Source organism: Cricetulus griseus, chromosome 5 (genome assembly GCF_003668045.3).
Source record: "Cricetulus griseus strain 17A/GY chromosome 5, alternate assembly CriGri-PICRH-1.0, whole genome shotgun sequence".
In the NCBI taxonomy this organism is placed as follows: domain Eukaryota; kingdom Metazoa; phylum Chordata; class Mammalia; order Rodentia; family Cricetidae; genus Cricetulus; species Cricetulus griseus.
Genome location: NC_048598.1, coordinates 65319936 through 65336407, shown reverse-complemented (window position 1 = coordinate 65336407; position 16472 = coordinate 65319936). Strand labels below are relative to the sequence as shown.

At 37.4% G+C, this 16472-nt stretch overlaps 1 protein-coding gene across 1 annotated transcript in view; it reads right to left on the bottom strand.

The window, feature by feature from the left end:
* Dpp10 (dipeptidyl peptidase like 10) overlaps positions 1–16472 on the bottom strand; it is a 512276-nt gene that overhangs the window by 84449 nt on the left and 411355 nt on the right. Inside the window, exon 10 of the mRNA XM_035445836.1 lies at positions 7771–7868. Coding sequence (XP_035301727.1) covers positions 7771–7868 — 98 coding nt within the window. The remainder of the gene's footprint in view (positions 1–7770; positions 7869–16472) is intronic.

The window sequence follows — 16472 nt, the reverse complement described above, 5'->3', positions numbered from 1 at the left end:
TGACTCAGCAATTAAGAGTACTTGCTGCATTATCCTGAAGACCAGATTTCAGTACCCAGAACCCTCATGGGACAGCTTCTAACCTCTTGTAACTTCAACTCTGGGATCCAATGCCTTCTTCTGCTCCCTAAGGGCATTGCACTCACGTGTGTGTGTGTGTGTGTGTGTGTGTGTGTGTGTGTGTGTGTGTGTAGAGAGAGAGAGAGAGAGAGAGAGAGAGAGAGAGAGAGAGAGAGAGAGAGAGAGAGAGAGAGAGAGAGAGAGACAGACAGACAGACAGACAGACAGACAGACAGAGTGAGAGAGACACAGAGAGAGTGTGGAGTGTGTGTATATACACAAACAGAAAATTAAATCTTTAAAGATAATTTAAAATCTTTAAAATAAGATTGATTTTGTGTGAGTTGGTGAAAAGTATTATTTATAGATAGGAAAACTTGATAGAATAAATATTTTGTCCTTGTTCAACTCTGGGAAGAGATCCAGCTACATGAATCTTACATTTTTTCTGTGCATTTCTGAACAGCTACAGTTCCCTCAAAACTATGTTAGCCTGTCAAAATGAAGATGTCAGCAGAAGGACAAGTATAACTTGCTATGGAGTGATGTCTGACATATTGTTTTCTAAGTCTATTCGAAACATCTGGAAACTTCCACAACCAGCTGAGACTTGCTTATAAATTGCTAAGCAACTCTGAGAAATCATAATACCATGTGCCCTAAGTAGTTATCAGGGCAAACCTGAATCACATGCAGAGTTGATTTGGTTATACTCTTTGGCCAACTCACTGGTCTAAGAGTCCTACAAGGAAGAGTGTCCTATTCCACTTTCAATGTTCTGTTTTAAGAAAGTTATTTTGAATATGCAATATTTGGCATTATAACCTCAAATATGCCTAAAAGTTCTGGAGAGGTGGCTCTGGAATGTGTGTCACAGAAACACAGGAAGGGAGTTGAAGTCATACACACTCATACATACAAACATTGCAATATATACAGACACAGAAACAAAAGGTAAGCTTCAACCTGTTATACAATTATGCTTTGAGAAAAAAGAATTGTGTGTCCCACATACAACCAGGAAAAGAAAGGCTGAATTGTGACAATAGATATTCCTGAATGGCAGTTATAAATGGCTAAAGTTATATCAAATTTAATATGAATACCATAAAGATTTACAAATCGTGCCACAAATTATATTAAAATTAACATTAAGATTTTAGGTATTTATCAATAATTGTAAAATCAAAGAGTCTACAGCTTTGGGGAGAAAAGTCTATATCAACAAATTGATTTTGATCCTACATAAAATTTTGTCTCAATTACCTAAACTGAACCATGTGGGGCAAATTGAGATGTGAAAATAACATGAATATCTTTTAAAAGAAACAATAAAACTAACAGAATTCAAATATTTGTCTGAAGTGCTCTTAGAAAAGTCTTCAAAATCTATTCAAAGAAAGAGATACACTTTATCCTGGTCTATGCATATCCTGGTTTATTGCATATCCTGGTCTATGTGACTTCCAAAAAAGCTTTGATATTTGTAGAACAACTCAAATCCTAATAGCACACTGCTGGTAAATGGTATTTTTAAGTGGATGTAAATTTAGATGTGAAAATTCAATATAAAGTATTTTGTGATCCAACACTTATATTGATCTTTGACTAAATGATTTGATTATTTTATACCTGTTACTCGTGCTTACAAAAATTTAATACGACTACCCTAGTATACGTATTCATACATAAGCAGCACTTTCTACTTGACATCTAAAATCTGAACAACTATTTCTGAATACAAATTTGCAGTTTTAAAAGGAACAGTTTCCAAGTAATGGAAATTTCACTAAATTGTTGCACACACACAACATGGAAATTAGAGCACGTGACACTTAGGAATTGAGGAAATACGAGTATACTAGCTGAATCACTTCCTGATTCCACACTGATTTGACCTTAAGTTCTCAGGTTCACAACTCACCTTGATTTTTATCAGACACTCTGTTAAATCATAAACATAGACTGAGTCATAGAACAAAGACAAGAAGATTAAAAGGAAACTACTCTACACATTGGTGACTTTCTATCACAGCGTGTCCTGGCTTAGGAGACAGAATTGTCCAAAGGGTATGTGGAATGGAGTCGCAGAATTACCTCAAGATGGGTGTGTGTTGGTAGTTGGATCTCTTTTAGCTGTATTTCTTACTGTTTGTCTGCCTTCATCCTTCCTTGCTTCCTCCCTCTCTCCCTGTCTTCTACCCTCCCTCCCTTCCTTTTTTCTTTTCTGCATATAAGTTTGTGGATGGGTAGAATCACTTTAAAATGGGTGTGCTGGCAATTGGACCTCTGTTAGCAGTCTTCTGTACTGTCTGCTTTCATTCCTTCATTCCTTCCTTCTTTCCTTCCTTCCTATCTGGATATAAGTATGTGGATGTGTAAACATGAGTATAATATGTATGATGGGGACATAATTCAACCTTCATTTTCCTCCTTAGTCACTCTCCATCATCATCATCATCATCATCGTCGTCATTATTTGCCACAGGGTTTCTAAGTAGCCCAAGGGCTCACCAATTCAGACTATCCAGCAAGCCCAAGGGATCTGCATTTTTCTGCTGTATCATTGCTAAGATTATAAGTATGGACCACTCTTCCTGTATTTTTTTTTTTAATCTGAGTTCAGGGGATCAAACTCAAGACCTTCCTGTTTGTAGAACAAGCAGTTTATTGACTGAGTCATCTCCCCAGCCTCATGCTTGTATTGTCATTAGTTTACTGTGTAATCACTATTGTCTCTTCCCAATATCTGTGTACCTATACATGCCATTGTCTTTAAGCGTGCGAAGGAAATCTACCCTAAGTACATTATAATGGCTCTCCCTACAGACTCAGAGTAGATGCATCCTAAGTTTTGTTAATATTATACATCACTCTAAAAAAGGTCCTTTCAGTTGTATTAATGGAAACAGATAAATGAATGAGTTAGTCTTTCCCAAAAGTACAGACACTTCTTGGAAGAATTAGAAATTCAGTCTAGACATATGCCAAGGAAGTGGGAAGAGACAGCACAGCACCATTAAGCACAGATGACAGGCACAGTCCTAGAGTCACATCAGTGATGCAGGCGATAATAGAAAACCTTTAATAGGTAAATGCATGCTAAAAGACACTGAGTGAGGAGAACCAAACAGATAATGATGCAGGGCCAGCAAGCCAGCTCAGAGTGTAGATGTATTTGCTGCCAACTGTGGCAACTAAAGTTCAATACCTAGGACCCAGGTGGCGGAAGGAGAGAACCAATTCCAGAGATGTCCTCAGGCCTCTACAAAACATCTCCACACATGTGTATACACAGAACAAAAATTTAAAAAGACAACTCATATTTTTCTCAAATGAATGTGATGGTTACTAATGTCTTCAAGATTCACCATAAAAGAATATTTTTACTAGCTCTAAAGTAATACATTGAACTTCTGACCTAAGTTTTTTTTAGAAACAGCAACTAGTGTTTGAAATACTTTTAGCTAATAGTGCAAGCATTTGGAAAACAGCTCTACTTCTCCAGGTGATATGCACCATCTCACTTCCCACTGGGTCTGGTTCTGGGGATACTGGAAGGGAATTGGGCAATTACTTTATGTCCCTTTGAGCTACATTCTATCCAGAACCAACACAGCTGCATTTAAAATAGGGATAAGCTTAATAATGATACAATGTGTACAAAAATAATTGATGTTGAAGACATCCTGCATGCATGGTCCATGTACCTTGATGACACAAAATGAATAAGTGAAAATTAATAAATAAAATGAAGAAGGGAAATGGAGGTAGAGGTTATAGAAAAAAAAATGAATGTCCCCAAGTTACCAAATACTGTCTTGAATGTAAATTAGTTTATTTTCAATTGCTTTCTAGAATTTAATACACCAGTGTAATGTGTATTTATCATACCCCCCCTCTCTCTCCAATTCCAGCTCTTCTATGAATCCCCACATGCTCCTCTTAAATCCATGTCTTCTATTTGTTTGTATATCTACACATACACACACACTCACACGCACACCATTGAGTCCAGCTGATACTGCCTGCATGTAAATGGGCATAGGGCTGATCATTTGAATATGAGAAACCTAATTTTGTTCATTCCTGATGTAAATTGACTCTCCTTCCTTCAGCAGACATAGAATTCCCAGAGTTCTTCAACTATAGATGGAGCCTGTGAGCCCTTCCCTGATGCAAGCTGGAATGTTGACTGCTAAGAATTGATGGGAACAGAGTACCATTAAGGGTCTTGAAAAGTGTCCTTATGTCATTTTTCAGACACCCCAACCATCAGTTCATTTTTGCTAGCCCTACATGCATCCCCCCCACCCGCCCCCAACTCTTTGCTGTTCCCAACTGGAATCTCTCTTTCACTTTCCACACCACTTCCTCAACATTTCTTTCCACCCACAGTGGCCCCTTTCTAAGTTCCCTGGGCTCCACCCTAACTTCTTCCTCTTTCCCTTCATCTTCATTGTCATTTTGATTTCTTTTGTTTTGAGATGAGGTCTCATATATCACAGATTGACTAAGACTTGCTAGAACACCAAGGATGACCTTGAACTTCTGAGAACCTTCTGCTTGCATATCCCAAGGCTGGAGCTACAGGCATGGCTTGCCACACCTCTATTTTGTGGTGTTTATCATGAAACCAAAGACTTCATGAATGCTGGGAAGGCCTATCAAGACAGCTGCATTATCTGTTTAGTTTGATTGTAAAACAACCAAGGAAAAGGGGAAATGGACTTAAACTTAATATATACATAAGAATATATATATATATATATATATATATATATATCATAATCTCTAGCATTGCTTCACCTTTTATTGTTTGAGAATTTCTCTCTCTCTCTCTCTCTCTCTCTCTCACACACACACACACACACACACACACACATATATATATATATATATATATATAATGCATTTTGTTAAAATCAATACCCCCTTCCTTCCCCTCCAATTGCTCACCTGCCCACCCCACTACATTTCCTTGCCAGCTTCAAGTTATTTTAAAAAATCTCAGTGAACCCCCTTAGTGCTGCCTCCATGTCCATGCCTATACGATCACCTATGGGAGCCTGCCATACACTCAGAAGCCTCATCCCCTAAGGAAAGTGACTCCTTTACCCTCAGTAGCTATTGCCTACCAATAGTTCCTGGGCTGCTGGGTTACTCTTATGGTGCCCCTCCCTGTCTGTTGTTGCAAAATATTATTTTAACTAGACAAAGATGTGTTACATTTGTTTATGCTGCAGAATGTTTATTAAATATGTGAAGGTTTATGCTTCAATTGTTTAACAATGTAAAGGTAAGTTACATTTGTTTGTCCTGAAATTAATTATCTAAATATTTGTTGCATTTGTTTCATCTTGCCGGCCCAAGGCCCCTGATAGTTCTATTAAAAAGCTGAATGGCCAATAGCTAGGCAAGAGAGGGCTACTCAGGGATGGCAGACAGAGAGTATAAACAGGAGGAGACATCCAGGCTCAAGAGAGACAAAAGAAGAGAGAATATGGGAGAGAGAGGGATGCACATGGCTTCCAGCCAGTCTCGGAGAAAGCAGGAAAGTAAGATATATTTATATATGGAGAGAGAGTAAGAGAGAGAGAGAGAGAGGGTGGGTAAAAATTCTCAAAGCAAATTATAAAGAGAAACAGATTAAAATAAGAGCTAAGCTAAGGCTGAGCATTCAAAACTAATAATATTTCTCCATGTCATAATTTGGGAGCTGGTTGGTTGCTGAAAAGAAAGCCTGGTATAGTCTGTGATAAGATGAGAGCTGGCTCTATCTTTCACAGGTGTACATGCTTCTTGTGACTAATTTACTCATGACTGGTAGATCAAACCCAGAAACAGAACTTTCTGTTTTGTTCATTCAGCCCTACTACATCATATCTTTCAATCCTGAACTTTAAGTTGCTTTCACTTTAAAGTGGATAAAGTACTCTGAAACTAGATGAAATGGTGTTATCTCTTTGGACTTATGCTCCCAATTGAGGCTAAGATTCTATCACAGACATTCATTCCTTCTGAGTTTCATCTTCTCCATTAATTAAAAAAATAAAGAGGGCCTTTAATCAGAAGTGCTACATGAATTCTATTATGTTTTTAAATATCTTCCATATATATTAGAGTGTGTTATCTGTAAATATGCCCAACTCTGACTAAATTTTCCTAAATATGTCATTCAAATCATTTTCTCTACTATAAGAAACTTTGGGTTGATTATAGAAGTCATTAAGCTTAGCTCCATCTCACCTAAAACATTGTAGATTATGACACACACACACACACACACACAAACACACACAGAGTGTGGACTATGTTACTCACATACACACACACACACACACACACACACACACACACACACACACACACACACATATATATATATATATATATATATATATATGAAACTTCAATGCAAACAACACACACCTACACAAAAGTGGTTGTTTGATAGACTGAAAAGGACAAAGGCAGGCATATTACATGTGAATAGTGAGACCACTCTTCAAGATTAACTACTATATTCATCTCAAGGACTTTGACTATGACACTGAATGAAGCTCTTTAGAAGCTTGAGACATTTAGGACTTCAACATATAAGTAATCACCTGGTTGGTGCTGAAGATGTTTCCAATACCAAAATTTATGCTTTGGACACATATCATATGTACCTATTTTCAGTGCTCATTCAGGTATGTGCATGCCATAGTGTATGTGTTGGTGGAGGGGATAAGAGGACAACCTTAGATGCCATTCACCTCCTTGTATCATGTTTGAAGCATGCCCTCCTTTTGTTTGCCACCATGGCCTCCAGGCTTGTTGGTCCAAGAGCTTCCAGTTATGCTCTTGTTCCTGGCTCCCATCTCACTGCAGGTGAACTGGGACTACAGGCACACATTATTACATATATCTCTATATGTGTCCTGGGGATCTATACCATTTGTTCATGAGATTACCTACTGAGTCATCTCCCTGGGTCCTGTTCAAACATTATAAATATAAAGGCTTCTGATATTAAAATAAATCATATTTCATTTAAACATTCTGCTTACAGAAGAACACCAAGTAGTGTATTGGAAAGTTGTGGGATAAAGTAAGGTAAGCTATATACATTACAGATAGAATTTGTTCTTTTAATTTAGTTTTCCCCCCAGGGCTCAAGTTGCCCAGGCTGACCTAGAATTCCTTATGTAACTGAGGATGATCTTGTACTTCTAATCATCCCAGTGCCCCTTCTCAAGGACTGGGACTGTAGCTATGTATCAGTATATATAGTTACTTTTAGGGATTTACACAAACCAGAACTTTGACCGTGTCAGGCAGTCACTCTGCCAACTGAGCTGCAGTCCCAGTCCCTGATTCCAGCCTTCTGAAGAGTGCCATTTAAAAAGAATGGAACAACTATTCTCTAGAAGAAAATTCAGTAGAAAATTAACCTCTCTATTCTCTCCTTCACATCTCCAGCCAAAGACCCAATCATCAACAGCTTTCGTCATTTTGTGGTACCTCTAGTCACCTTGAAACTAAATACTTCTTAGGAGCAGCCAGACAACCAGAATGACTTCATTCCCATCCGATGGAGGCAACCTCCACTTCATTTTCAAGTGGAATTGTGGCACTGATCACATCATTTTCTAAATTGCAACAAAATGATAATTGGGTGGAAAATATCTATTTCTGCTTAAAAGTGGAATTGAAATTGCTTACCTTGATTTAAAAATGTCGGGCGGCATCAGCTCCAAAGTATGAGTTGGTCCATATAGGTTTACAACGTACAATTTCACTGTTGGGTTCACTTGACCTGCCTTTGAGAAAATAAAAGTTGTAATATGTAATATGTAAGCATTAGACTACATTCAAACAAAGAAAGAAGAGAAACTTTAAAGTGTGTGTGTGTGTGTGTGTGTGTGTGTGTGTGTATACGTGTGTGTGTATTTTACTGGGGATGAAAAGTTCAATTTCTCTGAAATAGAAATGGTTTTCACATTCAACCACTTGATTACTTTCAATTGTTTTTTGTAGATTGCTGCTTCTGGAGCATTTTTGTCAGACAAAGGTTATAGGAAATCAGAGTGGCTGCATTCATTAGGAGGTTTGTCTGTGCTCCTTTCTGAGAGTTTCAGAAGGAATGAGCAGGCAAAACAGCCAGTATACCAAGTGACTGGTCACATGAACTGGAGTACGAAGCTTTGCACTGGCCACAAGGAGAGGGAAGAAAAGGGAAGAAAAGCAAAAGGGAAAGAAGTCAGTTGTAAAGATGAGAGGAAAGGAAGGAAATGGAATAGAAAATATAAAGAGAGAGGAAAGGGAAGGGGACAGGGAAAAAAGGGAAGGGTACAGGAGGGGGGAAAGCAAGGGAAATCCCACCCACCAGAATTATAGAAATCTTACCCAGAACAGGTTGTTTCAAGTTATCCTCTGACCCATATATGTGCAAGGGACATGTGTACCAACACACACACACACACACACACACACACACACATGCACACACAGATATAAATAAAATGTAATTTAAAATAAATGCAGAAATATTAAAAATCTTACCCACATGCATCAGATACCACATGTTTAAAATTCAAATGAGTATAAAGTAGTCCATTGCATTAATGTGCCATCTTTCTCTTTAAGCTTTACTGATTACTAAATGGGTGACTCATATTTTTAAATGACCCTTGAGAGGTGCAGAAACAGCCCTCACTGAGTCTGTGGCAGGAAAAGTAGAAGTGCATATATAATTTGGTTTCAGTTAATCAAAATTCCATTAAAGGAACAATAGCTACAACATATGGTAGTTGGTACACTTCTAGTTTGTGACATGTTCTAAAGGCTCATGACCTAGATTTGTCACTAAATATCCCTACTTCAGTACAAAGATTATTCTAATCATTCTCTAGATGAAAATAGAGATGCTAAAGTATAATCCCTAATACTGAGAGAACTGAGTCTTAAACACACATACTAGTTGTGCCTTCTATAACTCCAAGCCATGACAAAAAAAATGGTGGTCAAATACTCTATGAGCTAGATAGACAAATTAAGGTGAACTCTCTCAAATAATCTCAACCAACTTGCATTGGGGAATGAAAGAATGATCTCATGCTGGGCCTGGGAAGATTGCTAAGTGGTTAGATCATGTGTCAAGCAAACTTGAGTACATGAGTTTGTCTCCCCCAAACCTAAATAAATACCAGGAATGTTTTGTGGCCATCTCTTCTTTACACAGACTCAGAGAGGGGTACCTCTGCCCCTCAAAGGATCATTTAAATATATTGGTCATCTATTTTGTAATCAGTACAGCTTAAAAAAATGATTGGGCCCATTAATGCAATGAAATTCCAGCCACATAAAATGGAAAGGGATACACAGAAAAAGCTGGCAGATAACTCTAGCCATTTCAATGAGCTCTGGGTTTGATCGGGAGACCTTACCTCCATGAATAAGGTGAAAGAGCAATATAGGATGATATCTGACACTAACCTCTGCATACATATACACATGCATCCGAAACATGCAGAGATATACACATGCACTCAGCACACACACATGAAAAATGGTAAAGGAAACCTAAAAAAAGTGTGTCCGCATTGATAAATGATGCATCAAAACAGTTGATCTAGCCTAACATGGTGCTAAACCATATGCAACTATCCTCGTGGTGTGGTGAGGCTTGAAAAGAGTGCATGTGATATAGAGAACAGGAAAAAGAATTAAAAATGACGAGTTAAAAACTGCAAGAAGGAGATCTAGCTTGTTTAAGGACTGCAAAAAAAAAAAAAAATCCATGCTCAAGGGACTGACACAAAGTCTGAAACAAGCCAAAGCTTGAGACAACATGATGTATTCCACTCAGAGTGTGTAGGCCCCTTAGCGACTGTTTGATTTGGTTACCACAGGAGATTGACACATCTCTTCACATGTGTCACAAGCAAACTAGAACTTTGGAGCCAAAACAAACAAACAAAAAAAGTGGTCAGGAAAGGCTTTTACTAAAGGATTGCCATGAGTAATGAGACAATTTTTGGGACTATAATTAATTTATGTTTTTGTTTTATTATTTCCCAAGGTGGATCAAGTAAAATTTAAAGTTCTCTTTTGTAACTTGAACATACAGACTCTTCATTGCCAGAAGTCCTGGTCCCAGAATCAGAATGTCCAGGTGTGGAACTAAGTATCTGTTTTGTTTTTTTTTTAACCTTTTAAAAATTTAAATTCTTTAATTACTACTCATATCTCATAGTTACATATCCATCCCCCCATTCCTTTGCCCTCCCATCCTCCCATGTTCCCCAACAACCCCCCCAACCCTTCCCCCAACTCCTTCCCCAGGATAGTGAGGCCCTCCACAGGGGACCTTCAAAGTCCATCATATCATTCAGGGGAGGGCCTATGCCCTCCTTGTTGCTGTATCTGCAATAGTATCTGTGTTTTAACTACAGAGCCACCTCATCAGTAACCTATTGTGATAAAATAAACTGTTTAAAAGTTTTATATCCTCTATCTGTTACCTATAACCATCTATTATCTGTATCATATATTTATCAACTATTTGTCATTTATTATCTAATGTCACTCACCTATTACCATCTGTTCATCATATATTAGCCACATATTAATCTTTTATCCAAGTCACACATTTACTATTTGTCAACTATCTACAATCTAACATATCTATAACATAAATCATCTGTATCTGTCATATCTTATTATATCTTTGTTTTTTCTATTTATCTATCATCAATTTATCTATTATGTTTCATCTGTCATCTATCTAGTTGTCTATTTATAGTCTATCAATCCATCACATAATATCATTCATCTATGGTCTGACATCTATTTATCAAATATTATTCTCTATTCACCATATATAATCTGTTTCAGTTGGAATTACTATTACTGTAATGATACTCCATGACCAAAAGCAGTTTTTGGAGGAATCAGTTTATTTTGCTCACAGTTCCATATAACCATTCATTATCAAAGGCAGTGAGGACAGTGACTCACATAAAGCAAGAATCAGGAGGCAGAAGCTAATGCAGCAGCCACAGAAGTGTGCTGCTTATTGGCTGGCTCCCCTTGGCTAGCTCAGCCTGCTTTCCGATGGAACCCAGGACCACCAGCTTGGGATGCCACCACCCACAATAGGCTGGGCAAGCCCCCATTAATTACTAATTATGAAAATGCCCTTTAAGCTTGCCTACCAGTTGATCTGATGGAGATATTTTCTTAATTGAGGTTCCATCCTCAAATGACATAAGCTTGTGTTAAGTTGACATAAAACTATTCAGCACACTATAATTTCTCTGTGATCTATCATCTATTATCAATCTATCTACCAGTATCTTCCAATATGTCTCATCTATAACCTATCTCATCTACATATCTTATACAGCCTATCCTTTCTCTGTCAAATATTAGCTGCTATATCATTATCTATCTATCTATCTATCTATCTATCTATCTATCTATCTGTCTATCTATCATCTATCCATAAATATACCTGTCATTTTTCTATCTAAGCACACCTCACTATCTGTTAGAAGTTAGTTTTCATGAGAATGTTCCAGAGGGAATGATGCCTACCTTCAGCACATAGTTGACATGATCACTGCTATGACTGGAACGTGTTTTATGTGAGTCAGAGGAATCTAAATTCAAATGTTGGCTCTTCTCTAACGTACCATAAAGTATGTGATTAAAATTCTGATGCACAATTTACTTAGTTTTAAAAACTGAGACAACTAGTCCTCTGAGAATGTGTCAGAAAGCAGATACCATGAGGAAAAAAATGTTTTTTTCTTTGGATAAAATGTCATAGTTTTGTTATATTAACTAACAAAGAGATGTCTAAATAAGCTATCTAAAAGAGGATATGGCAATGTGCTAAAATGATTTGTGTTTTATTGTTAGACAAATTTGTGCTTATATTTTATAATTTAATACACTAACTTGACAAATAAGGATATTAAGTTAGATTGGATCTTTCTGTGAACTCTTACGAATAGTTTATGTTTTACCTTGTAAAAGACACACAAACTTAGATCATTCTGCCACTGAAACTGTAAATTTGCACCTGTGCAGGATGACTGATACCCCAATCAGCTTCCAAATTAAAAATTGTACACATGAGGCCATTTTTATATAAAGGTACCTCAGTGAAGCATCAGGCTGCCTCATAAATTTGGCTATTCAGCATTTCACAATCTCAGTTACATTTTTACTTTTCCGTGGGGTTTGGAATTAAGCAAACCTAGAGAGTTCATTTGCACCCTTTAATATTCGAATCATTCAGAGATTGTGCAAATTAGAGAGCTCATCTCCTTGCTTTCAACAGTCCCATTTGCCACAAAGACTGCAAATCCACAGAATCCCTTCCTCCATGATTCTGAAATGCAAGCCTCAATAATAATTAACCTTGTTTTACTGGCAACTAAATTGTCATTAAACGAGATAATGTTTTAATTAAGAAGATTAACCTGAGGTTAGAGAGAGAGAACTCCGCATCACTTTTGTGCTGAGTAGCTAATGATAGGGTATTTTATGAGCACCAAATCATGCTGAATTAAATAAAATCCAAATATATTTGTTTGGTGTAAGTGTTTCATCAGTGCATCTGACCGTGCTGAGTATTGCTGCACCAGTTTTTAAATCTAACTTAATTCAAACAGCAATTTAGCATGAACTCAGCATTATCTCCATTTCTAAAGTGTCACTTTCTGAAAGTTTATTGTATGCAAGCAAATTGAACCTGCCTTTGTTATGGGAAAACTAACAATCATTTAAAACTAAGATAGAAAAAAGTAGGTTCAAAATTAAACAGTATACTCTAAAAGATGCTGAAATTATTTGTGATTACAAGGACCCAAACCACAACTTTCTTTCTTGAAAACTGATGTCTTAAATATGTGGGTGGTTATACCACATAGAAGCAATATCCAGGCAAGGGTACTGCCTTTAGTTTTGTTTGGTAGAATGCTTGTTCATTTTTATTTTTTATGTATGTAGACATGTGGGCATGCATATGGCACAAAGGGCGTATGTATGTATGTATGTATGTATGTATGTATGTATGTATGTGTATGTATGTATGTGACAAGGTACAAACTTGGGTGTCATCCTCAGAAACATGGTTTACAACCTTAGAAACAAGAGTCACTCATTATTTGGAGTTCTGTAAGGCTGGCCAATGAGTTCAGGGTTCTGCCTTCCTCTACCTCCCCAGTGCTAGGATCACAAGGTTGCAAGACTAGGTCTGGATCCTTTTATCTAGATAATCCAGGTAAACCTGGATATTCCAAGTCAGATCCCCATGCACGGCATGCAGATGATTAGCTATCTCCCTAGCTCCAGGTTTTACTTTTACTATTTTCGTTGACACTCAGTAACCACTCAGGACCTTCCTCACACTGTGCTCCTGTGCTGATGAGGTGAGAATCCCTGCTGCCTATATATAGTTGAGTCTGTATATGTACCTTTGTGGTGCAAATGGACATAAGCCAGTATCTATGATTGACAGGCATGTTTTCAGGTTTTCTGTGCCTCTAAGAAAAGCTCTAAGGAGTTTTGTTTACATTGTTTTCCTGTCATGAAATAGCTGTGACTTAAAGAAAAGATGTATATTAAAAAATACCTATACATATAGGTTTGTGCTTATGTGTGTGTGTGCATTTATATACAGGTATCTGCAGAGTACAGAGGGTAACACCAGTACCCCTCGGCTGGTGTTGCAAGCAGGTGTGAGCTATATCCAAACATGGGTGACAGGAATTGAACCCAGGTCCTCTGTTGGAGCAACAAGTGCTGGTAACTGCTGATTCATCTATCTAGCTCATAGCTATGCCTTTTATAGAGCACTTAACCTTTTAAAATCTCAGTTTACCTGTTTTTGAAAAGTAAGTGGTTGCAATGAAGATTAAATGAGGGAAAATGGTAGCCTCTCTCAAAATAAAACAAAAAATGTCTACTAGTACCCGTGACACAGTATCATGATTAATGAAACCAAAAATGATTAAATGATAAGCTACCTATAGTGGTTTTGTGTCTAAGTTCATGGTGATATATTTTAATTTTCTTAAGTATTTATATTTCTCTATTTATGAAGTTTTCTTACATGATGAGACCTGGCACTGTTCATAGCTGAGAGGGTTACTTGAAGACACATCTAAGCACACTATTTTCAAAAAATGAAAAGCAATTGCAATTCCCACTTTTGAGAAATAAATCACTGTGTTATCTCTTCCATGAGGCTGAACCAATTCTTTTGTGCACTGAACAGCTAGCTGCTTATATCACTAGTTCTTTACCTTTTTTATAATCAAAAGATAATATTTCACCACCATTACTAAATTAAGCAAGGAAAGGAATAATATGGTGAAAAAAAAAGGCTCAGTGTCTTTAATGAGTAAAAAGGACTTGTATAGTTTACAGGCTCAAACCATCATCCACAAAAACTTATAATTGTGAAAAAATCACAAGGTAAATTTTGTGAACAGATATCGTTTGTTGTACGGACAGATTACCATTTTTTTGAAGTGCACTGACATGGTGCCTTCTAAGCTCTATTGAGAGATATCAAGAATATCATTTCCAATCATGGAAGCTCATTCCTGTCAATCCTTTCTCTAACACTACAACCATCAGAAGAAGGATGAGGTGACATCAAGATATGCAGACATTCTATTCCTGAAGCAGTATTCATTTTCTCCAAGGTTCTCCACACTCAAACTTTATTTTCCCTCTACAATTTCTGAGTGTAGTGTTTAAGAAAAGGGACTTGTAAGTAGCCTAAAACTTATTCCAATCTTTCTGTGTTTCTCAGTAGACCTAGCAAGTGTTATCATGTGTGATAGCTTCTTTTTCTGGATATTGTACATGTGCATGGACAATGCAATGAACAAGTTCAAGGATAGCAAAGATATTTTTCCATATCACTGGCTCAAAAACAGGGTTGTTTTGTGGTCAGGGAGCTGTTTTGATGGATAAAGGGGCTTTCCACCTCCCAAGATGACCTCAGTTTGATTCCTAGAACTTATATGTTGGAAAGGGAGAATATACCCCTCCTATAAAGTGTCCTCTGATCTTCATAGCTTCGTGCTGTGGCAACCACTACCCATTACCAAGAGTAAAAACCATTTCTTGGTTTGCATAATTAAGAGGTAAAATATACTAATAAGATTTTCAGAAGACCACTTTCCATGATCAGCACATAAATGGCCTCACCATAAGCTTATTCTCTGTTATTTATTGAGGAACCTGGTGTTTAAAAAAGAGGTGGACTGCAGAAGACCAAGTCAATCCTCACCAGTGGTAGAGGAGCTATGGGCAGTGGGTGGCAACAGTGGAAGGAGATTGTTTTTTCTTTAGTAGTGTGGCCAAGATAGGTTCCTCAGTCTCCAATAGATAGCCTCATACCCTGGAACATATGGGAAATGCTAATTTAACTCAGTGGGTTATAAAAATGAAGAGAATACAATGTTGTGTCGGGGAATTGTTGGAGCAGGGTTCTGCAGAATTTGTAGTTAGGTAATAGGGATTAGATATGATCAAATCAAAAACGAAATAAACAGTATTACATTTTTTAAGCAAATCTGAGTGTCCTGAGATAGCTAAGTCAGAAAAAAATGTAATGCAAGCATGGAGATCTGTGTTTGATTCTCACATTAACCAAAAACTTGCTCACAGCCATTGATATTTAGGGGGTATATGGAAAGGCTAAGACTACAGTATCCCTGAAGTCAAATTGTCAGCCAGCCCAGCTAAATTGCTGGGCTCCAGGTTCAGTGATTTATGCTGTCTCAAAAATAAGGTGTTTAGTGATTGAGAAAGATATGTAACATCCTGCCTCTGGGCTCCATATATACCTTTGCACACTCATGCATATATAACTCACACACACACACACACACACACACACACACACACACACACATACACACACACATACACCACCACCACAACAACCACTATCAGCACCACCATCACCACCACCACTACCATCACTACAACCATCAGCAACATTACCTTCACTAACCATCCTCCCACCACTATCATACAGGAAGCCTTGAGGCATTAAGGAGGGCCTATAAGAAACATCCGAGTGCTTCCAATTCTTTATATCCTTGTCCTACAGGGCTCATTCAACACTTGAAAATAGTTTTGCTGTCTAGGCAACATTTCCAAGCACTTCTTGCCCTATAAAATCTTTTTATCTATCTTATCTACCCCTGGATAGGACTCAACAGCAGCATTTCATAAGCCATATTCCATATCAGCTTCTGCCAAAATAAGGCTGATATGAATACACTTACTAGTAAATTTTTATGCTTATTCTATTCTTTACTCACGGCTTTTATGATTCATCTATTCTTGACTGGAGATTTTTTTATGCTCAGTCAATTTTTATGAGAGAA